The 20,461-nt window shown below is 38.5% G+C and overlaps 1 protein-coding gene across 5 annotated transcripts in view; it reads left to right on the top strand.

Moving 5' to 3' along the window:
- Window positions 1-20,461, top strand: part of atrip (ATR interacting protein) — a 142,090-nt gene that overhangs the window by 95,059 nt on the left and 26,570 nt on the right. For all 5 annotated transcript variants that reach the window (XM_028824990.2, XM_028824988.2, XM_028824991.2 and 2 more), the window contains 4 exons: window positions 158-324; window positions 622-717; window positions 6,732-6,843; window positions 13,637-14,245. In XM_028824990.2, coding sequence (XP_028680823.1) covers window positions 158-324; window positions 622-717; window positions 6,732-6,843; window positions 13,637-14,245 — 984 coding nt within the window. The remainder of the gene's footprint in view (window positions 1-157; window positions 325-621; window positions 718-6,731; window positions 6,844-13,636; window positions 14,246-20,461) is intronic.

Raw genomic sequence — 20,461 nt, 5'->3', positions numbered from 1 at the left:
AATAATTTCTTATACCTTTAGAATAGCAATACCATTAGAATAAGTGATTGAATTTAATGTCAGTAGTAACTAATCATTGTAAAGGTTGGTAAAGTTGTAAGGCTACTTAATCTGCTGTAGAGAAGGGTTTTAAAATGACTTTGTTTTGTATGTTAAGTCCTAGAAGGAGTCCCACCAGAGTCCTGCGATCTGAAAACCTGACATCCATGCAGGGCATCTGCAGTCCTTTTCCCACAAAGGAGTCATTTAAATATGTTGAAGCACACATTAAGCCAACCCCAACAAAACCTCAGTCTACATCTGCTGGCCCCACTGTCAGTCAAGGTAGATTTACCTTTACTGGAGTAAAGGAGGAGGCTCATAAATCATATTGATAAAAACAATGTTTTTCATTTTCTTTTTTATTAAATTGATCTTGTTATTTTATAAAAATTCTGAAATAGACTGATATGCACATTTTCAACAAAATATTTCTCTTAACATAGTAACTTTAGGCGATAGTCTAGTTTTGTGGATATGTGTTTGTCTTTAATTAAAATGATAAAGCCTTATTTGTATGCTTCACAAACCTAGTCTTTAGGGCAACCACTACAACTGGCTTTATTTCCCCAAAATTTTTAGATTACAGGAATATCCTGCATGTCAGAAGTTATGATATGAAATCAGTTGGTTCATCTGTGTCAGACCAAGAGCTTTCCTTTTTTAAACTACATGAAGGTGAGTACAACTTAAGCATAAGCAGATTGTATTTTATTTTAGACTGGTTGCAAAGGCTACTTGTTTAATATAGATGTTTTCAGTTAAATTAACTGTTTCATGTTAGAGTGAACTACACTACATATAAAACTATACAAAACTAGGATAAAATTACAAAACTAGAAAAATTATATATTTTTTATTATTAAAACTCTATCATGTGGAAAGTCAAAATGCTGTATCTTAGTAAAAGATTCATCAACACAATGATTGCATCATTGCTTAAAATGCAAAAAAAAGCATAGCATGTGAGAAGTTAGTAGTTTGGTTATTTTAAAATATGTTGACCTGCTTTTATGTCATGTCATTTTCTAACCTGCTTGGTTTAATTCCAGTGCTGTGGGGACCTGCTTTTATATGCCTTTATAATTTAGAAAACATAGTATGTACATTTAGTTGATAGCATGATTTTTTTTGCATATACATTAAAACATTAGTAGGTTTAAAGGTTTGGGTTCCTCCCTGCGTGGAGTTTGCATGTTCTCCCCGTGTCTGCGTGGGTTTCCTCCGGGCACTCCGGTTTCCTCCCACAGTCCAAAGACCTGCAGGTTAGGTGGATTGGCGATTCTACATTGGCCCTAGTGTGTGCTTGGTGTGTGGGTGTGTTTGTGTGTGTCCTGCGGTGGGTTGGCACCCTGCCCGGGATTGTTTCCTGCCTTGTGCCCTGTGTTGGCTGGGATTGGCTCCAGCAGATCCCCGTGACCCTGTGTTCGGATTCAGCGGGTTGGAAAATGGATGGATGGATGAAGGTTTGGGTGAAAATGGCCAGAGAAAAGATTCAGTCCCATACCCACAAAGTTTCTAATACCATACCATTGCAGTCTTCATAGACAAAAGTTATTTAAATGAAGGCTAATGTTTAATGCAATATGGGAATTTAGTCACAGCATTCGCTAATGGTGTTCCTATCTTAGTTAACATCTTTTTCACTATGATAAGGATAACTAAATATACCAATCTAATATCATAATGTTTACTGTACAATTTGACTGTGTAGCTCTTGGATAAACATAATACTGGAAAGGACACCAGCATTTTAGTTAGTAACTTAAAACTTCCATGTTTGATCACTCTTACTCATTAGTAGGGGGTTGCTAAACAGTCAGAATGTGCAGGAATGGAAGGAACAATTAAGGTAAAGATTGAGCAACACATGGCAACAACAGTTTTACTGAACAGTGAGCAGCATGTTGAAATTCTGTGAAGCAACAAAGGCATATGATCAAAGTGGAGCATATGATATTCTTTATCTTGACTTTCTGAAAGCATATGAGAAGGTGGGCGTAAAACTAAAAAGTGGGAGTTGAGGGTATTGTTTGTAGATGGGTGCAAAATTAGCTCAGGCACAGGAAGCAGATGGTTATTGTGCAGAGAACCCTATCAGAACTGGCTGATTTTAATAGTGGTATTCCTCAGGGGTCAGTGCTAAGGCTACTGCAGTTGTTAATATATATTCATGATTTAGATAGGAATATAAGTAACAAGCTGGTTAAGTTTTGTTAACACTAGAATCCCTGAAGCATACGAAAAAACTTAAATCCCTTTGTACCTCTCCATCAGCGTCTTTTGTTTTCTGAATGTGTCGATCAGCACAAGCAGCCTGCTGTCCCATATTCCCCCCTTGACGGAGCTCAACTCGGGGGGTTGATGGGAAGCTCTCCCAGCTCAAGGCAAGGCTCCTTATCTGCGTGTGAGATGCCTGGAGGTATATAGAGTAAATAATACTGTGTATCGTTATTTGGAATACATGCATTTCATGTGTGTTCCGTGTCAAAAAAAATCTGGGTAAGTGTAGGATGAAAGGAAATGCGAGGCAGGAAACGCTGAACACCTAAAGCAGAAACTTTTTCCACGTTATACTAATAATGATGTGAAGTGTATAATGTGTGAAGACTTTAGTCCAAATATCAAATAAACACGTGCACTTTTATTCAAGAATATAACCAAAGAATAAAAAAGCATTTGATTTACATACCTAAATCAGAAACTGTTTCCATGTTGTACTAATTGAAAAAGCATTCAATTTACATGTTGCTGTCAAGGAGTTAAAAACCCAGGCTCAAATTTCAATCGAAAGGACGCTTATATGTATTCTTGAATGGTGCCGAGGTAAGAACCACTTCCTTATAACCCAAAAGTCTAGTTTCGAGACCACTCTCTCTGTGTTTTGAGTAGTGAGCTGCTATTATTATTATCTATATATATAATTCACTAAGCCAAAAGACAAGTAGCCAAACATGGAAAGCACGCCGGAAGGGGCGTGGATTCACTAAACCGCCGACAAGTAAGACGCCAATGGCGCACGCAGGAAGGAGCCACGCCCACCAACTCTTAGATCATTGGATACGACGAAAAAATCACAGCCACGCCCTTCAACTCGGACGTGACGCCTCGAAAAACATGCCATCATTTCTGTTTGTCTGTGCTACAGTCCACTTGCAGCTCTGAGCCACGTTGACTTTTCATTAGTCAACCTCAGTGGAATCTTGGTTCACACAGAGGCAGCACCAGAGAGAGACAGAGGCACACGCAGGCAGCGCGAGAGAGAGAGCCACGCACGCACACAGGCAGCGACAGAGGCACACACAGAGGCAGCGCCAGAGAGACAGAGGCACACACACACACACACAGAGGCAACGCCAGAGAGAGACAGAGGCATACACAGGCAGCGCGAGAGAGAGCCACGCACACACACAGAGGCAGCGCCACAGAGAGACAGAGGCACACACAGGCAGCGCAAAAGAGAGCCGCGCAATCCTTTAAAACTGAAGTTAAAACACAATGAAGGAAGCAGTCTTTAAAAACCAATAAGCCCTGTGCCTCTTTTTCATTAGCGTCTCACCTGCTTCACCGCCCTGCAACAGTCGAGATGCTTTCTCAGCAGCTGACCTTCTCTGTGCCTGACTCCACTACTGTCAGTCGCCTGATTGAAAATGGTGAACTCCTGCAATGTTACTATCTTGGTTGGCTTTTAAATAAAGTTCGGATTTGTTCAAATGTTCCGTTTTTTCCCCCTGTGCTTAAAACTCATTTAAAAAAAAAAGGGTTTATACAACTGCTGCAATGTTATAGAGAGAGAGAGGTCTGCCTGCTTCTGAGAGATGGGGGGGAGGGGGCTCCTATGCTGCTGAGAGAGAGAGGGGGGGGGCTGGGGAGGCTCGTGTGCTGCTGAGAGAGAGAGAGGGCTGGGGAGGCTCCCATGCTGCTGAGAGAGAGAGCCTCGCGCATGCAGCTGAGCAGGGAGGCTGGGGTTTTTTCCCCCTGTGCTTAAAACTCATTTAAAAAAAAAGTGTTTATACAACTGCTGCAATGTTACAGAGAGAGAGAGGGCTCGTGTGCTTCTGAGAGACAGAGGGGGAGGGGGCTCACGTGCTGCTGAGAGAGAGAGAGAGACAGAGGGGGAGGGGTCTGGGGAGGCTCGTGTGCTGCTGAGAGAGGGGGGGCTGGGGAGTCTCGTGTGCTGCTGAGAGAGAGAGAGGGGGGGTGGGGGCTGGGGAGGCTCGTGTGCTGCTGAGAGAGAGGGGGGGCTGGGGAGGCTCGTGTGCTGCTGAGAGAGAGAGGGGGGCTGGGGAGGCTCGTGTGCTGCTGAGAGAGGGGGGGGGGCTGGGGAGGCTCGCATGCTGCTGAGAGAGAGAGAGAGAGCATGCAGCTGAGCAGGGAGCCTGGGTGTTTGTGTCAGTGTTATTCAATGTTTTTACTATTACACTGTGCATTCTATGGTGTAATGATTAACTATATTTGTGCTTAAAAATCTTTAAAAAAATATATTTACATACAGTTCGTATGGTCTGGAATGGATTAATTGTATTTACATACAATCCTATGGGGGAAATTGCTTCGGTTTACGACCAGAGGTTTGGAACGAATTATGGTCGTGAACCGAGGTTCAACTGTATATTGACTCTAGAAAACATGATCAGCAAGTCTTTGATAGGCTGCAACAAAATGATGAAAGAACGGGCTCATTTTTTTCTCACAAGCTGGGTGGGTGGGTGTTAGTTAGTTAATTAGTTACTCGAAGGATTTCAAGATTTATTATGCACAAGCGGTAACCCTGCAAAAGCAGCCCAAACCAGAAAAGACGGCTGGCAAAAAGTGGCTGACAAATTAAACGCGTGTGCATTGTACTTACTGAAAGCGGCGTTACGGATTTTGCAAATGTTCATTTTTTCCCTCTGCTTAAAAAACATGATTATGCGGCGTATACTATGCCGCGGGTTGGTATGCAGCGTGTAAAACAGTTTGTTGCGGATAATTTGCCTTTTACTTTAATACGAAGACAATTTCCTGTTAGATTTGCCTTTGCGATGACAATTGATAAGGCACAGGGCCAAAGATGTGCATGTATCTGCCAAAACCAGTTTTCAGTCACGGACAGTTGTATGTTGCTCTCTCCAGAGTTCCATCTTTTCATTCACTTACTGGTATGCCTGCAGGAACACGTACAGCGAGCGAGCGACACACACACACACGCATACAGGCGCGCGAGAGAGAGAGCGCTGGACGCATAAGAATAATAATACTTCATTACATTGATATACTAGTGTTTTCAGTATTCAAAGCGCTATCCACACAGGGAGAAACCGGGAAGCGAACCCAAAATCTTCCACAGTCTTCTTACTGCAAAACAGTAGCACTACCATTGCGCTACAAGGCAGTTAAAGAATGCACCGGCCTCGATTTTGTTTTCACTTCTGTTTACAGCGATCGGATCGTAGCGTGCATTGTTGCAATGTTACTTTTCTTGGTGGCTTATTACGTTATGGATGTTTCACATGTTAATTTTTTTCCCTGTGCTTAAAAGACATTAAAAAAGTGTTTCTCAACTGTGACTCCGGAACAACTCAGTACGCAAGCTATATTAAGCGTCAACAACGAAGACTCGCTACACCTTAATGAACAAGTGCTGAAACTTATCCCTACCGACGAAGTAACTTTCACCAGCGTGGCCTCCATCGTCACAGACGATCCCGCTTTCAGTCACGGACAATTGTATGTTGCTCTCTCCTGCGGTCCATCTTTTCATTCATTCACAGTGGTATCCACAAACCCACCCCATTTGGACAACTGTGTCGTTCAGCAAGTGTTCACCCATCAATACATAATTATGCGGCGTATGTTACGCCGCGGGTTGGCTAGTTATTATTATTATTACTGTAGTATAATAAAAACATACATTTGATTTGAGTCTGTAACCCATTCATCCACCCATTTTCCAACCCGCTGAATCCGAACACAGGGTTACGGGGGTCTGCTGGAGCCAATCCCAGCCAACACAGGGCACAAGGCAGGAACCAATCCCGGGCAGGGTGCCAACCCACCGCAGGACACACACAAACACATGCACACACTAGGTCCAATTTAGAATCGCCAATCCACCTAACCTGCATGTCTTTGGACTGTGGGAGGAAACCGGAGCGCCCGGAGGAAACCCACGCAGACATGGGGAGAACATGCAAACTCCACACAGGGAGGACCTGGGAAGCAAATCCAGGTCCCCTGGTCTCCCAACTGCGAGGCAGCAGCGCTACCCACTGCGCCACCGTGCCGCCCCGAGTCTGTAACCCCCGGTGTAAATTTTGGCTACTTGTAAAAGTTCGTGCTTGTTTTTTTTATTATTTAGTTTTATTCTGTCAGTGACATTCATGTGGTACAACAACTTGCCTCTCCCTTTCTGAGTTGATGCCATTTTATCTCCATTCTTTTCACAAGAGCAGCAATGACCACGGTGGGTGCTGTGGCTTATATGTCATCAGAACTAAAATGGGACTTCCACTTGTACGCAAGCAATTCGACACACTAGTGTTTAGTGTTTGTCCTTTTTAACAGTTAGTCTTATGTGATATAATCACATAAACTTGTGTTTGCAAGCAAACTTAGAGATTAGTTTTCATTATTTAAAAGTGATGTTCTAGTTAGTAAAAACAAGAAATACTTTTGACAGCACGTGTTTCTTTCTAATGTACTGTTCACAGGTGTTGTTCTTCTGAGCATTCTGCATCAGCTTTCCCAGAGCACCTGCTCCTTTGAAATTGGTCATCTGCTCACCACTACTCCTAATTCCCCATCAAAGCATTTCTTCAAATTGTAAGTACACCTAATCTCAGATACAACTTTTCACAAATACATATGCTGTATTTACAGACATTGTCTTTCTTTAAAGCAGTCAGTAGTGTTACACATTGTTATGGTGTGGAAAAATCTTCAAATTTTCAATTGCAAACTGTTTATATTAAATTTTATTCAATTTTGCTTAAACAAACCCGGATGAACAGAATTTTCAGGGCTTACAAGCATTGCAAACTCCTTTTGTATTTTACTAGTACAGTAATTTATGCATTTGTTCCAATCAGCTTCTTTTTCAATTACGTTATTACCTGGGAATTGGAAATAATCATATCAAAGAGAATCTTTTAATTGATTTATAACCTGCAAACATATGGATGCTGTAGGACTAGGAATTACCAAATTAGTTTACAGCTTGGGAAAGAAAGGCGTGCGGAGGTACTTAAAAAGATCAAACACTTTTATTAGAGTCATTCGTAATCAGGACAGGATGGCCAGTCAAATATGCGCAATGTCACGTGTCCCAGAACCCCATATGTGCGTCACAGAGAGGCGTACATCACAGAGGTTAGGAGCATGTGCTGATACATGGTGTGCATTGAACTTAAATATGGCTCATCTGATGGACCAAAGAGAATGGAGAAAAGAAGAGGAAGACGATGTCAGATCAAGAGATGTAAAATCATCTAATTTGGATATCAGAAAACATAACTGAACAATGCTGATCGCTAAACCGAAAGCTGCCTAGAAATTCTCCAGTCAGCTAGCTCCCCTCTTATTAGCAACATTTACAGAAGCTAGAAACAATCAAATTCAACCTCAAACGTTTCGCCATGCATTAATCACTGTCTTTCCTAAACAAAAAAAGGACTTTTTACAATGTGCATCATACAGACCAATTTCACTTCTGAATAATGATGTTAAGATACTCTCCAAAGTCCTAGCTAGAAGGATGGAGAAAGTGTTGCCTTTAGTAATATCACAAGATAAAACTGGATTTATTAAAGGCTGACACTTAGCTTCCAATCTTCGACGCCTGTTTAATGTAATATATTCACCTGCAAAGTCAAACACCCTGGAGATATTATTATCGTTGGATGCAGAAAAAGCATTTGATATGATTGAATGGAACTACCTTTTCACTACATTAGAGAAATGTGGGTTTGGCCCGAACATTTGTGCATGGATCAAACTACTGTATACCGATCCAGAAGCTTCAGTTTGTATTAACATTTGCTCAGACTACTTTAAATTAGAACGTAGTACCAGATAAGGATACCCCTTGTTACCACTGCTATTTGCAATTGCCATTGAACCACTGGCAGTTCACTGTTGAAATGCTTATCAGATAAAGGGGATTATCAGAGCAGGAATTGAACAGAAAATTTCTCTATATGCAGATGATATGGTTTTGCATATATCAGACCCACAAAATAATGTGCCTGCAGTCTTAACAACACTTACAGAATTTCAAAAGATCTCTGGTCTCAGAATTAATTTGAATAAAAGTGTGCTCTTTCCAGTGAATTCTCAAGCATGCAATATTAGACTGGAAACCTTCCCTTTTATTATTGCAGATCAGTTTAAATATCTAGGGGTAAATATCACAAGTAAACATAAAGCTCTTTATCAGCAAAATTTCGGTGTCTGTATGGAAAAAATTAAGCAAGACTTGCATAGATGGTCAACCCTCCATCTCACTCTAGCTGGAAGAATTAAAATTGTTAAGATGAATATCCTTCCTAAGCTTCTCTTTTTATTTCAAAACATTCCAATATACATCAATAAATCATTCTTTAAGCAATTAGATTCAACCATAACCTCATTTATTTGGAACCTAAAACATACAAAGAGCGACTCTACAAAGACACAAGACAGAAGGTGGCATGGCTCTACCTAACTTTCAGTTTTACTACTGGGCAGCAAACATACAAGCTATAAAAACCTGGACACAAAAAGATTAAAAAAACACAGGCTTGGTCCGCAATAGAAATAAAATCCTGCAGTACTTCTCTATATTCCCTGCTTTGTGCCCCAATAAATGCGAGTTATCGCTAATATACTAATAACCCAATTGTATTTCACTCACTCAGAATATGGAACTAATGTAGAAAGCATTTTAAGATGGAGAATTTTTTATCTGTGACACCTCTGCATGAGAACGACCTTTTTCAACCCTCGCAAACATATACAGTTTTTAATATCTGTAAAACATTTGGGATTAAATCACTTAGAGATCTGTACATAAACAACATCTTTGCATCCTATGAACAATTACATTCCAAATGTAATTTTCCAGCAACACATTTCTTTCACTATCTTCAAATTAGAAACTTTGTCAAACAGAACCTGACGATTTTCCCCATCTCCCACCTTCCTCTATGCTGGAAAAAATATTGCTCAGTCTCGAAGACTCAGACAGCATTTCTGCAATATATAAAAATATTTTACAGTCCCTCCCTTTCAAAGATCCAAGAGGACAATGGGAAAAGGATCTCTCACTCAACATATCAGAAAAGGAGTGGAAGGTAGCAATGCAGAGAATTCATTCGAGCTCCATATGCGCAAAGCATACAATTATTCAAGTCAAAATTATATATCGAGCACATCTGTCTTGCTAGAAATTGTCCAAAATGTTTCCAGGGCAAGATCCAACCTGTGAACGCTGCAATCAAGCTCCAGCCTCACTGGGTCACCTGTTTTGGGCCTGCACCAAATTAACATCATTCTGGACAAAAATTTATAAGTGCCTTTCAGACAGCCTTGGTGTCACAATCCCTCCTAATCCACTAACAGCTGTGTTTGGTGCTCTTCCAGATGGGCTTAAAGTTGAGAAGGACAAACAAATTGTGATTGCCTTCACTACACTATTGGCACGCAGACTTATTTTGCTAAACTGGAAGAATCCTAACTCTCCTCTTTTAGTCAGTGGGTAACTGATGTTTTATATTATTTGAAATTGGAAAAAATCAAATTCTCACTTAGAGGATCTGTGCAGAACTTTTTCAAAACCTGGCAGGATCTAATCAATAATATTTTAGAATAAGCTCTTAAAGCACTGAGGAAGTAGATTCTCTCCCCATTTCTTTTTCTTCTCCATTTATCTGTATCCACCTAATAAACTCATCAATTTATTTATTTTTACTATTTTTGAGTTTTAGTCCGTTGGCCATGCACTCTTCCTCAGGGGTGGGGGTTGATTTGTTTTCAATCCTATTTTTTTTGTAAAAATTTTTCTATTTGTATGGAATGACTACAATAAAATCAATAAAATTATATATATAAAAAAAAGCTGCCTAGTCCATTCAGTGTTTGAGACTTCTGATTTTCAGTAATCTTTTTTAAGACTGTTTTGATCCATACTTTGCTATTTTATTTTCTATTATTTTTTCTTCTATATGGTGTTGTTTTACATTAATAAATACAATGTTGCTTTTATATTTTTTATACTTTGCCTTTTATCTAGAGTGATTGAAGTAATATAAATGGTTACCAAGTGTGAGTTTGATGGGTTTATCATGGCTAAGATCGCTCCTCAATAATTAGAACAACTACAGTAAAAGCAAGACATAGTTTGGGTTGTAAGTAGCATATAACCAAAAGAGTTGTGCTTTTCTGTGTGTTGCAGCGATACCTGCGTGTTTGTTAGAGCTGGTGATAGTGAATCCCTATATTGAGTATCTTATGCAGAATATTGCAGAGTGACTTGTAACTGACATCACTCGAGACTTTGTATGGATGGGGTCTCTGTGCATGCATATGTAGCAGTGTCCTATGTAGAAGATTAGTGAATGACTGGTAATTGGCACCACTCAAGACTTTGTTTGGGTAGAATGGCTATGCGTGTGTTTATATATCTGTGTGTGTGGGTTAATCTTTAAAGGCGAGAGTAGGTAAATCCAATTAATGTTCCTTGTATGTCTAACAAATATCACAATAATTTTGTGTATTATTTTAACTGTAAACTGTAATCTGCAACTTTGGGTAAATTATTTAAAGTGTGATTTAAAAGAATGTCACATTTAAACATACTTAACAACTGAAACATATTACTCTGACTCAGTAAGAATAATAAATATTACTGTATCATTCATATTCATATCATGTGTCATAGATGTTTCATGTTGTTTTTTGTATAGGGCTGGCAGGGCAACACAGTGAATGGTTTTTAGGAAGTCTTATGGCTGATTGTATGCATTGCTTAGAAATTCAGCATTTCATTCCTAAAAATAAAATGGAATCTTTTCTCTGCTTTTAGTTAATCAAAGTAAGCTAAATTAATTCTATAGAATAGTGTTTCTTAAGCTTTATGCTGCAGCCCAATTTGGGTCACGGACTGGTTTGTGATAGTTCACCATGTGATTGTGTAGTAAAATTAGTGGAGGTTATCCAAGCATAAATTCAGTGCCAAGTGATACTGTAGTAGTATGTGAAACAATGCCGTGGATGCATCATAGAGAGTCTTTGTTTGTATGGCATGTAGTGAAAAGTCAAGCAAAATTACACCTTTTATTGTAAAAAGATAACAATATGCAAGCTTTCAAGGCAACTCAGGCCCCTTCTTCTGGCAAGATGTAATCAGATAAAAAATATTCCTGTATGCATGACCTCCCCCTCTTTCAAACAAGCACTGACTGACTGACAAGCAAAGACACGTATAAGAAAAGGGAAGAAAGGAAGGAATAACAACCAAGCTTGTGAGTTGTAGAGACTGCAACACTTGAAATGTCAAAATTAAAATAATGGATGTGACACAAAAATGTGATGATTTTCAGGTTGTTATGAGGGGTGAATGAATAGCATGGGGGAATACATATAGTTATATATATTGTCATGGCATTTGTGTATACTGAAACTAGTTGGCGTGTCATTGTGTGTTACAATTTAACAGATATATTGAATTTGTTTTCATAACAGCGGTGCAAAGAATATATATTTGAATGATAATTATTGCTTTATCAACAATACATTTCCTTTCCACTTTTCTTTTTAGTTATATCAGTGTGAGAGGGATACTTTGAAAGTTGAAACAAACATCCGTCTTTGTTTTTATTTTGTGGCAATTGGTACTGTCTATTAATGACTCAGCTGTCATTATGAATATGCTTCCTGTGTGCCGATATGGTACTGATTTTCTTATTTTGGTCCTCTGATTAAAAAGTTTAAGAACTCTCTTCTATAAAGAAGTAACAAATATACAAACTAATATAATGCTAGCCTTGTGTTATCATATATTCTGTAAGGTGTTTTATAGATGTCCATAGGAAATTCAGAGTATTGATTTAGCTAAATTGATTGCAGTTCTGCATAGCTGAACTTTACATATTTTGTCAAGTGACTGCTGATTCCCAACCTCAGTGCTTTTTAAAATGTGGCTGCAGCAAAGTTTTTTTCCACACTATCAATCTTCTCTGGGTATGCACATAACTGACACTAGTTTGCTGTGTTCCAACAAGTTTTATACTCCTAAAATGCATCATATTGGTCTTCATGGCTACAGCATATTGATACTTAATACAGTGTACAGTGGAACCTTGAGATACGATCACCTCTGTATACGAGAAATTCAAGATACGAGGAAAGTATGAGCGAAAAATTCAGATCTAAATACGAGCATAGGCTCACGTAAGCCAGTCTGTGGGTATAGCTCGCGGCTTAGCGAGGGGGCGTGGTAGCAGTAGCGAGCCGCAGGGCGATCTGCGGTGTGGGCATTTCTCACCTAAGTGCACAGGTGGGAAACTGCCCACATCCATGATTGTTCCTGTGGCTGATGGGCTGCAGCTGCCATGTCCTCCCCGCATATATAGAGAAGCGCGAGCCGGTTAAGGGGGAGAAGAAGTAAAAGAAAAGAGAGGAGAGAGAACGGAGGTTGCAGGAGGAGGCAGGAAGCAGCAGCAGTAGGAAGTCGGTGCTGGAGAGCGAGCGAGTGCAGGCTCGTGAGTAGCTGAACAGGCGAGCCAAACAGCTGAAGCAGGACGGTGTAGAAAAGGTCAGCTGCATTAAGAGTGTCTCGCCTGTTGCAGAGCCCGCATGGGAGAAGCAGGTGAGACGCTGACGCTAACAGAGAAGAAGCACCGGGGATTGTCATCTGTTTTTTAAAGACTGCTTCCTGTTGACGTTTTAACCTCGTGTTAAAGGATTGTTATTCTTGTGTATTTTAAACCTCCACTTCACAACTGTTTTAAGGATTATTTATTTAAAGATTTATTGAATGCTCTACTGCACTTTGGACACCTGTTTTGATTCTTTTAATAATCAGTTATATTATTTACCAGTGTTATATATTAAAGGTAGACTACAGTATATATTATTTATCAGTGTTATTTGTTAGGAAAATTGATTTTTATGTTTATATTTTTGGGGTGCGGAATGGATTAACTGGATTTCCATTATTTTCAATGGGGAAGTTTGTTCTAGATACGAGAAATTCGCTATACAAGCTCAGTGCTGGAACGAATTAAACTCGTATCTAGAGGTTCCACTGTACTTTTAATATTTATTTTTATTTCACTCAGCGGAATGCTGATCGGTGCAGGGCAGGTTTCTTCTGCTTATTACAATGGTAGAGGGAACTCTGGTTAAGTAAGGAGAGAAGCTATTTTCTTTACCTTGAAATACAAATAATCTGAGTTTAATCTCGGCTGTATTTGTATAATGTTACTTAAATTTGGGTATATGTTTATATTTTCCCATTTCTCTATTGTAATAAAGTGTGATTTTATCTCCTATTCAAAACATGTTTTCAAATTTAGTGAGCTAAGACTCTATGTTCTATTCATTCCATTGGTAATATTTTCTTATATTTCTTCTGCAGATCCTCTGTAACGACCAGGGACTGGTCAGTAGGAAATGAGAGCTGCCCTAATATACCTCTGCACCTTGTTAATCTGCAGAGTCTCGCTGTCTCTGGACTTCATATGCTCGCCCTTGAGCAAGGCAAGGCAACGTCTACAGAAGGTGCAGTCCATGTGCTGCCATTGCTTCAGTTTTATATTGACATGTATTATGAAGCATTGAAGCCAGGAAAAACCTGTGCAGAAAAATCATTTACATCTTCATCTACATCCTTAGAAAGACAGGAATGCTTTGGGTCAGAGGACTTCTTACTCAAACTAGAGAACTCTGTTGTTGCCGCACTGACAGTTGTGCTTCAGTTAGTTTCACAAAGCAAAGATGTTTTACACTGTTTACTTTCCCTTAAGTCAAAGGAAGAAACTTTGGAAAATAATCCTATAGCCAAGGAGTCCAAAGTAACCTCAGTAAAAAAGGCAAGGGCAGAGTCTCTTCACCCTTTATTTGAGAGGCTTTTTGAATTTGTTTCTTTCCCACCGAGCTCTGGCACATTCAAGGAATCCACGATGCTTCTCAGCTTGAATATTTTAAATACTTTAGCAGAAAATGCCTCTCAAGATCAACTTCTCAGGTAAAAACAAAGTGTTGAAATGCATCCTTTTATATCTGTGTTTTATGCATGCATTTTGTCTTTTTAAAACTTTTTGGTGTGCTTTCCTTTTGAGGTGTGGAAGTAAACTCCCCCAAGGAAGACAGGACAAGTTCAATCAATTAGATTTTTTTTCAGTCACAGATAAGTGCATAGATTCTACATTGCAAGGCAGAAGAGCAGTTACATTTTTTTCTGTTGGCTTTTTATAATTTCTTCTTCCTCCCCTTTCCCCTTATTTCTTAAAAATAAACACATCGTTTACTGAAGCATTTTGTTTTAGTACGCTAATGGGCCATGTGTTCTTATTTTTTCACTGATCAGATAAATCCTAAAGAAGGAAAGGTCATCTTTCCTGTGTCAAATAGATGTGTTCCTAAGAAACTGGAAATTCTCTTTGGTCAGCTTACTGCACCCTGTCTTATGACAGACGCCTGTATGAATAACCTGCTATTATAGCAAAATGGCATTGTCAGCTATTAACCCCTAAGTAGTGTGCAAGCAGTTAATTTTTCTTTCACAGAGGGTTTCAGTGGCATCACATCTTAATAGACAGGTAAGGCCACCCTTCTTCCTTCAGAATCATTTAATAGCTTTTGGAAAATTTCCAATTGTTCCCAGTTCATTTGAGAGATGTAACCCCCCCTTCTGTATTCCGATACTGACAGTGCCTTCACCCAGTAGGCCATGCCTGGTACCCACCCTGAGGAGTTTGTCTATGGGAGGCATCAGTAACTATGTGCCTAAAACCAGCTCAACTGGCATTTCTTGATCTGGAGAAGCAACAGTTCTGCTGTGAAATCCTTATATTGCTGACCTCCTCACCTGTTATGGGGAGTGTGTACTGCAATTCTACACAGAAACCTCATTTTGGCTGCTTATAATTGGGTTTGTGTTGTTTTGATCACTACCCAGGGATTGTGACAGTGGAGAAGGATGGGTATGTTGAGTGACTAGTAAATGGAAAGCTTTGTATGAGGAATTATCTCACTCTTAACTTCACAGTCTGGTGCATTATCTGGAAAAACTGATGTTTTGTTAGAGAGTCTCAGAAACCCATACTCTTGCAGCGCCTTCCATAACATGTAGAGATGGTATTGAACTTCCTGGATCTGAGGGTCACCTGGCAGTTCAAGTCTAAGCTCCAGTACCCTCCAACTCATTCTACTAGTCTGTAGGCAAGAGATCTCCAACTCTGGTCCTGTAGTACTATTGCGGCTGCAGGTTTTTATTCCACTATTTAATTACTGATCAGTTTTTGCTGCCTATTAACTCATTTGCCTTAATTTTAACCGACTTACTATTTAAGACTTTCCATAATCAATAGCCAAACAATAATGAGGTACAAAGTGAGGAAACACATGACCAACAACCTGTATCCATCATACAATATCTGTAAATAAAGAAATGTGAAGGTATCAATAATGTTAATCTGCTTAGGTTCACAAAACATTTTGGTGGTGTTCTTAGAAAAAAGAAAATCTACAGTTTTGGAAATGTCTGCTCTGGCAGAATAAGAGCACCAACCTGCCATGGAATTAAATAAAGAGTTTAAATAACAAAAAGAATTGGCTTCTAATTAAGAAACTGGATACAGTGAAACTGGTTGGAGTTTGAGGTCCCGACACAGCTGGTTTTCTGTTGGTTCACTTCCGGTCTCATCTCTGTTTTAGGGCTCTTTGAGGAAAAAAAAAAAACAGTTCATAGCACTGAATCTTGGAAAAAAAACAACTAAAATGATGGAAGAAGAAGTTAATTAGAAAACTTGTCACTAATTAATAAAAGTGTTACAATGAAAACCTGCAGCCACAATAACTCTCCAGGAGTGAAGTTAGAGACCCCTGCTCTAGGTACTCCCCTCACTTTCCATACATCTTTCAAGGAACATGTTATCCAGGACACTCTTAAAATATTCAGTGCTTTCAGCATTTTCCATCTGATCACATCCCAATTTGTGGGCTGAGCTTTCCCATTACTGCAGCATACCCATGTGCTGGTGGTGTCTCCCAGGCCACTTCCAGGTATACTAGATCTTGACAGCACTCCGTTTTTTTTAAACTAATTTACTGAATTATTGCATTTTTTATGACTACATTTTAACCATCATACATTTAGAGAATAAATCATATTGTGAAGATGTTTGGCTTGAGACCACAGTGTTAATTTCATAATTTAAAGTCTGACTAACAACTTCCAGTTTACCATGTTTTCCATCTGCCTCGACCCTTATTGTAAAAATGTCTGCGAGTGGTATTCTGTTCTAAATGCGGAAGCCTCTGCAATTGTTTCCTAATTAACTGTTCTTAATAAAATGAAACACAGCTAACTTATTCTAGCAGGTTTGTATGGCAGCCATGCAGCTTGAGAAAACATTCATCAAATCTTTGTCATGACCTCACAAATTACAAAAAATACAAGTTCCAGAATAAAATACACATGTCTGAATTCTAATTTTAACCTTTTATCCATATTTTCAGCTATATCCTGCTTGTTCAATAATGGACTAATTTTGTTAAAAAAAATAATTACTGAAGAAAAAGGCAACTCATGTAAAAAATGTCAGATTTCAGTTTACTCCCCCAACCCTTTTCCTCACTAGGATATCATACCTTTTTCTGCATTTGCCAGATAATTATCCTGCAGTTATATAACTGTTTTGTGTGTGGTGTGTTTTTACTGCAAGGTGTGCTTATTCACACTCCACGATATATTAACCGATTTGTTAGTGACTTTACCACTGGTATTTTACAAAAAATAGTAGCAGAATGACACATGTGAGATCAGCTTTTTCTGATGATCTTAGAGGACCTGACAGAGTGTTTGTGAAATTTCTTCTGACAAGTTATTTTTGCCTCTTTTATTGGGGTGTTTGTGACTGATTGGTTTTTGATGTTTGCACTCCTGTGACATTCTCTTCACTTTGAAAGTTTTATATGTTTATTTACTATTAGGTGGTACATTTCTATATTTCAAATACTGTTCAAATCATATATATAGGCAATACTACAATATTTTTGTTTCACATTAAATCAAGCACAGAACAATTAGTCTCACCCATTTCATAGAGTTACATGAACAGAAGCACTAATTTAATAAAGGTGCCTATATATATATTCAGGCATCTTACTGTTTAAAAATAGTCTCTGAAGTGTTTTTGGTATAATAATGATAATAAATTATTTCCAGATTCTACCTTTTTTTTTTCATTCAGGAATCGAGGGTGGGTTAGGATTATTTCATCTGAATAAAATAAGACAACAAACAAATAATGTAGCAGGTGGTAAAAAATGTATTTTTTTCATGGCTTAATATTGTCTCATCTGGTGTTCCAAGCAGTGCTATTGTAGGAACAGAAGTAAGCTATCTGACAAATGAGCAGATTTATTTCATAATACGATCTGAATGTAGAGCATTCCTAAACATACAACCTTGCAAAGTTGGTGCTTGATGACATCTTTCACATTGATATATTCCTGCATGCCCTGGATAATTTTAGCAATGACAGATGTGTTTGATATACAATTTCTAACTGAGTTACAACACATTTTACACAAATTGATAAAGAATGTATCTTCTCAATAGTTGATTTTTTGCTTATCCAAGATTCTAACTATAAATTGCCTGAAATCATAAAGGGGTGCACTCAGTGAAATAAGTTGATTGTGTCCAGAAATAATGCTTGAATTTTCCCATTAGTAGACAATTTCAACCACATTGATGGAAAATAAAGAAAATTGGGTAGGTTTATTTCTAACTTCTAATAAGTTTCTAACTTGTCCATAGTAAAAATAGCCTCTTACTAGAAGGTTATATCTGAGGCGTAATTGTTCAAAGAATGCAACCACAGAAGCTAGTTTATGTCTGGTTATCAGGTAGTCATGTTTGATATGCATATGGTTGCATAAACAAAGCAAGGACTTTTTGAGCTCTTGCTTACTGTATTTTCCATGGTAGTCTCAGGGGCTCAAATAGTTGCGTAATGAGCTGACTTTCTGTTGTTACTTTTTGTGAGTGTGAGAAGCATGTTATGTGCTTCCAGCAAGGTATCTTGCTATAATTTTTGTGAGCCAGCTGAATCCTAACACAAGGCCTTATTTTATAAGTGTAATTTCAATGTGCATATTTGCACTAATATTAAAAAGGAATGTTTACAGGGAGATACTATTGTCATGGTGGACTTTAACTACCCAAATATTAACTGGGCTAACCTCACAAGTAGTGGCGTACAAAAGCAGGAGTTTATAGATGTAACTGGTAACTGTATTTTAACACAGTATGTTAAAGCACCAACATGGGGAAACCTTTCTAGATTTAGTATTTTGTAATAACTAGGATAGAGTTTATGGTGTAGAAGAGACTGAACCACCAGGGTCAAGTGGCTATAACAGATGTGGAAAAGTCTAAAAGGGATAAACAGGGATACATTTTTAAGTGTAGAGACAATCAAGGAGCATTTTAAACATAATGCAGGACAGGTGCATTCCAAAATATATTACAGTAATCCCTCACTTATCGCGGGAGATAGGTTCCAAGGCCGACCGTGATAACTGAATTTCTGCGAAGTAGGGACACCATATTTATTTAATTATTTAACGTGTATTTGGACATTTTTAAACCCTCCCTGTATTGTTTACAACCCACCCTTTACTCTATTAATAACAGGGACAACTGCTAAGCAATATGAAATCGGTAGATAAGTTTACACTTACTGTATAGCGAAGTACACGTAGCTATATATGACGTGATGATGGTGATGAATATGCTGCGCAGTAAAAATGATGACGATGAAGGTGATAATCCCCTGAATGCAGTAGCAAGAGCACGTTAATGCCGAATGAGTGAGATGAGACTTCCTGGTTAATGCAGCGCTCCGTCGCTGAGCCAATCAGCAGCACACAGGAACTTAACTGCGTGCTCTGATTGGGTAGCTTCTCAGCCATCCGCCAATAGCATCTCTTGTATGAAATCAACTGGGCAAACCAACTGAGGAAGCAAATACCAGAAGTAAAAAGACCCATTGTCCGCAGAAACCCTCGAAGCAGCGAAAAATCCATGTTATATATTTAGATATGCTTACATATAAAATCCGCGAAAAGTGAACCGCGAAGTAGTGAGGGATTACTGTAGTAGGAAATGTAAAAAAAAAAAAAAAACTCTGCAGTGGGTAAGTAAAGAGATAAAGAAGCTGCAAATGAAATAAAACAGTTGTATAATGCGTATAAGACTGATAACTCCAATGCGAATCGTAGGCTGTATAAAAGCAATCATTATAAATGATATTAGGGAAGCTAAAAGGCAGTTAGAGAGGAATAATGAAGATAAGGTTGGCAGGAGACTCTGAGACACTGATTGGAGACTTAAACATGCTGATAATTGATGTGCAAAATGATTGTTTTTACTGATTCGATTCATTTCATTCAGTTCACGAAAATGATTCGAATCTTTGAACCACTGATTCATTTACTACAAAAAACAACAACCAGCTATATTCTAGTTTAAAATCTAGAATAGTAACAGTGTAACAACTTTAAACACCAAACAATATAAAAAGCAAGCAACAAAATAAGTAATTCACACATAATAATAATAATAATAATAATAATAATGATAATGCTGTTTATTGAATTTTGACAGTAAATAAAATTTCAATGAAATTTTATTTGAATACAAATAAAACCTTAGAATAGTGCACACATCACGATAAAACTGAAAATATTGAAATATGAGTAAATAAAATTATTTTCAGTTTTGAATTAATCTCCCACAATTTCATTCTTTTATATCTTGTCCTTTCTGATGCAGTCTCCCCTACATATATCATCAGTGAACTGAACTGCAATTCAGTATACTGAGTTTCTTGTCTGTAGTTCGGTACACAAACTGATTCTTTCGGTGAACTAATTCAGCATACTGTACTGCAAATCTCTTGTCAATCGGTCAGTGTACTGAGTCACTCAGTCAGAGTGAAATGATTAATGGGAGGTGCTTGGTGTCTATCAAGTGTGACAGTGCAGATCGGGTTCTTGTTCCCTCTTGCTTTTTGGGAGCCTCTTGAACCCAATACTGAAACCGAGAGGAGCTTGGTAGATGAGGGCAAACACACCAAGCAATGGGATGGTGAGAAGAGCAAGTGCTTATATTTTAAATCACAAAATCAAAGTGTTCCAAAAAGTGCAGTGCTCAAAATATTCCAAAGAT

The sequence above is a fragment of the Erpetoichthys calabaricus genome, chromosome 18, assembly GCF_900747795.2.
Source record: "Erpetoichthys calabaricus chromosome 18, fErpCal1.3, whole genome shotgun sequence".
NCBI classification, from domain to species: Eukaryota; Metazoa; Chordata; class Cladistia; order Polypteriformes; family Polypteridae; genus Erpetoichthys; species Erpetoichthys calabaricus.
This window is presented reverse-complemented; position numbering and strand designations above follow the sequence as displayed.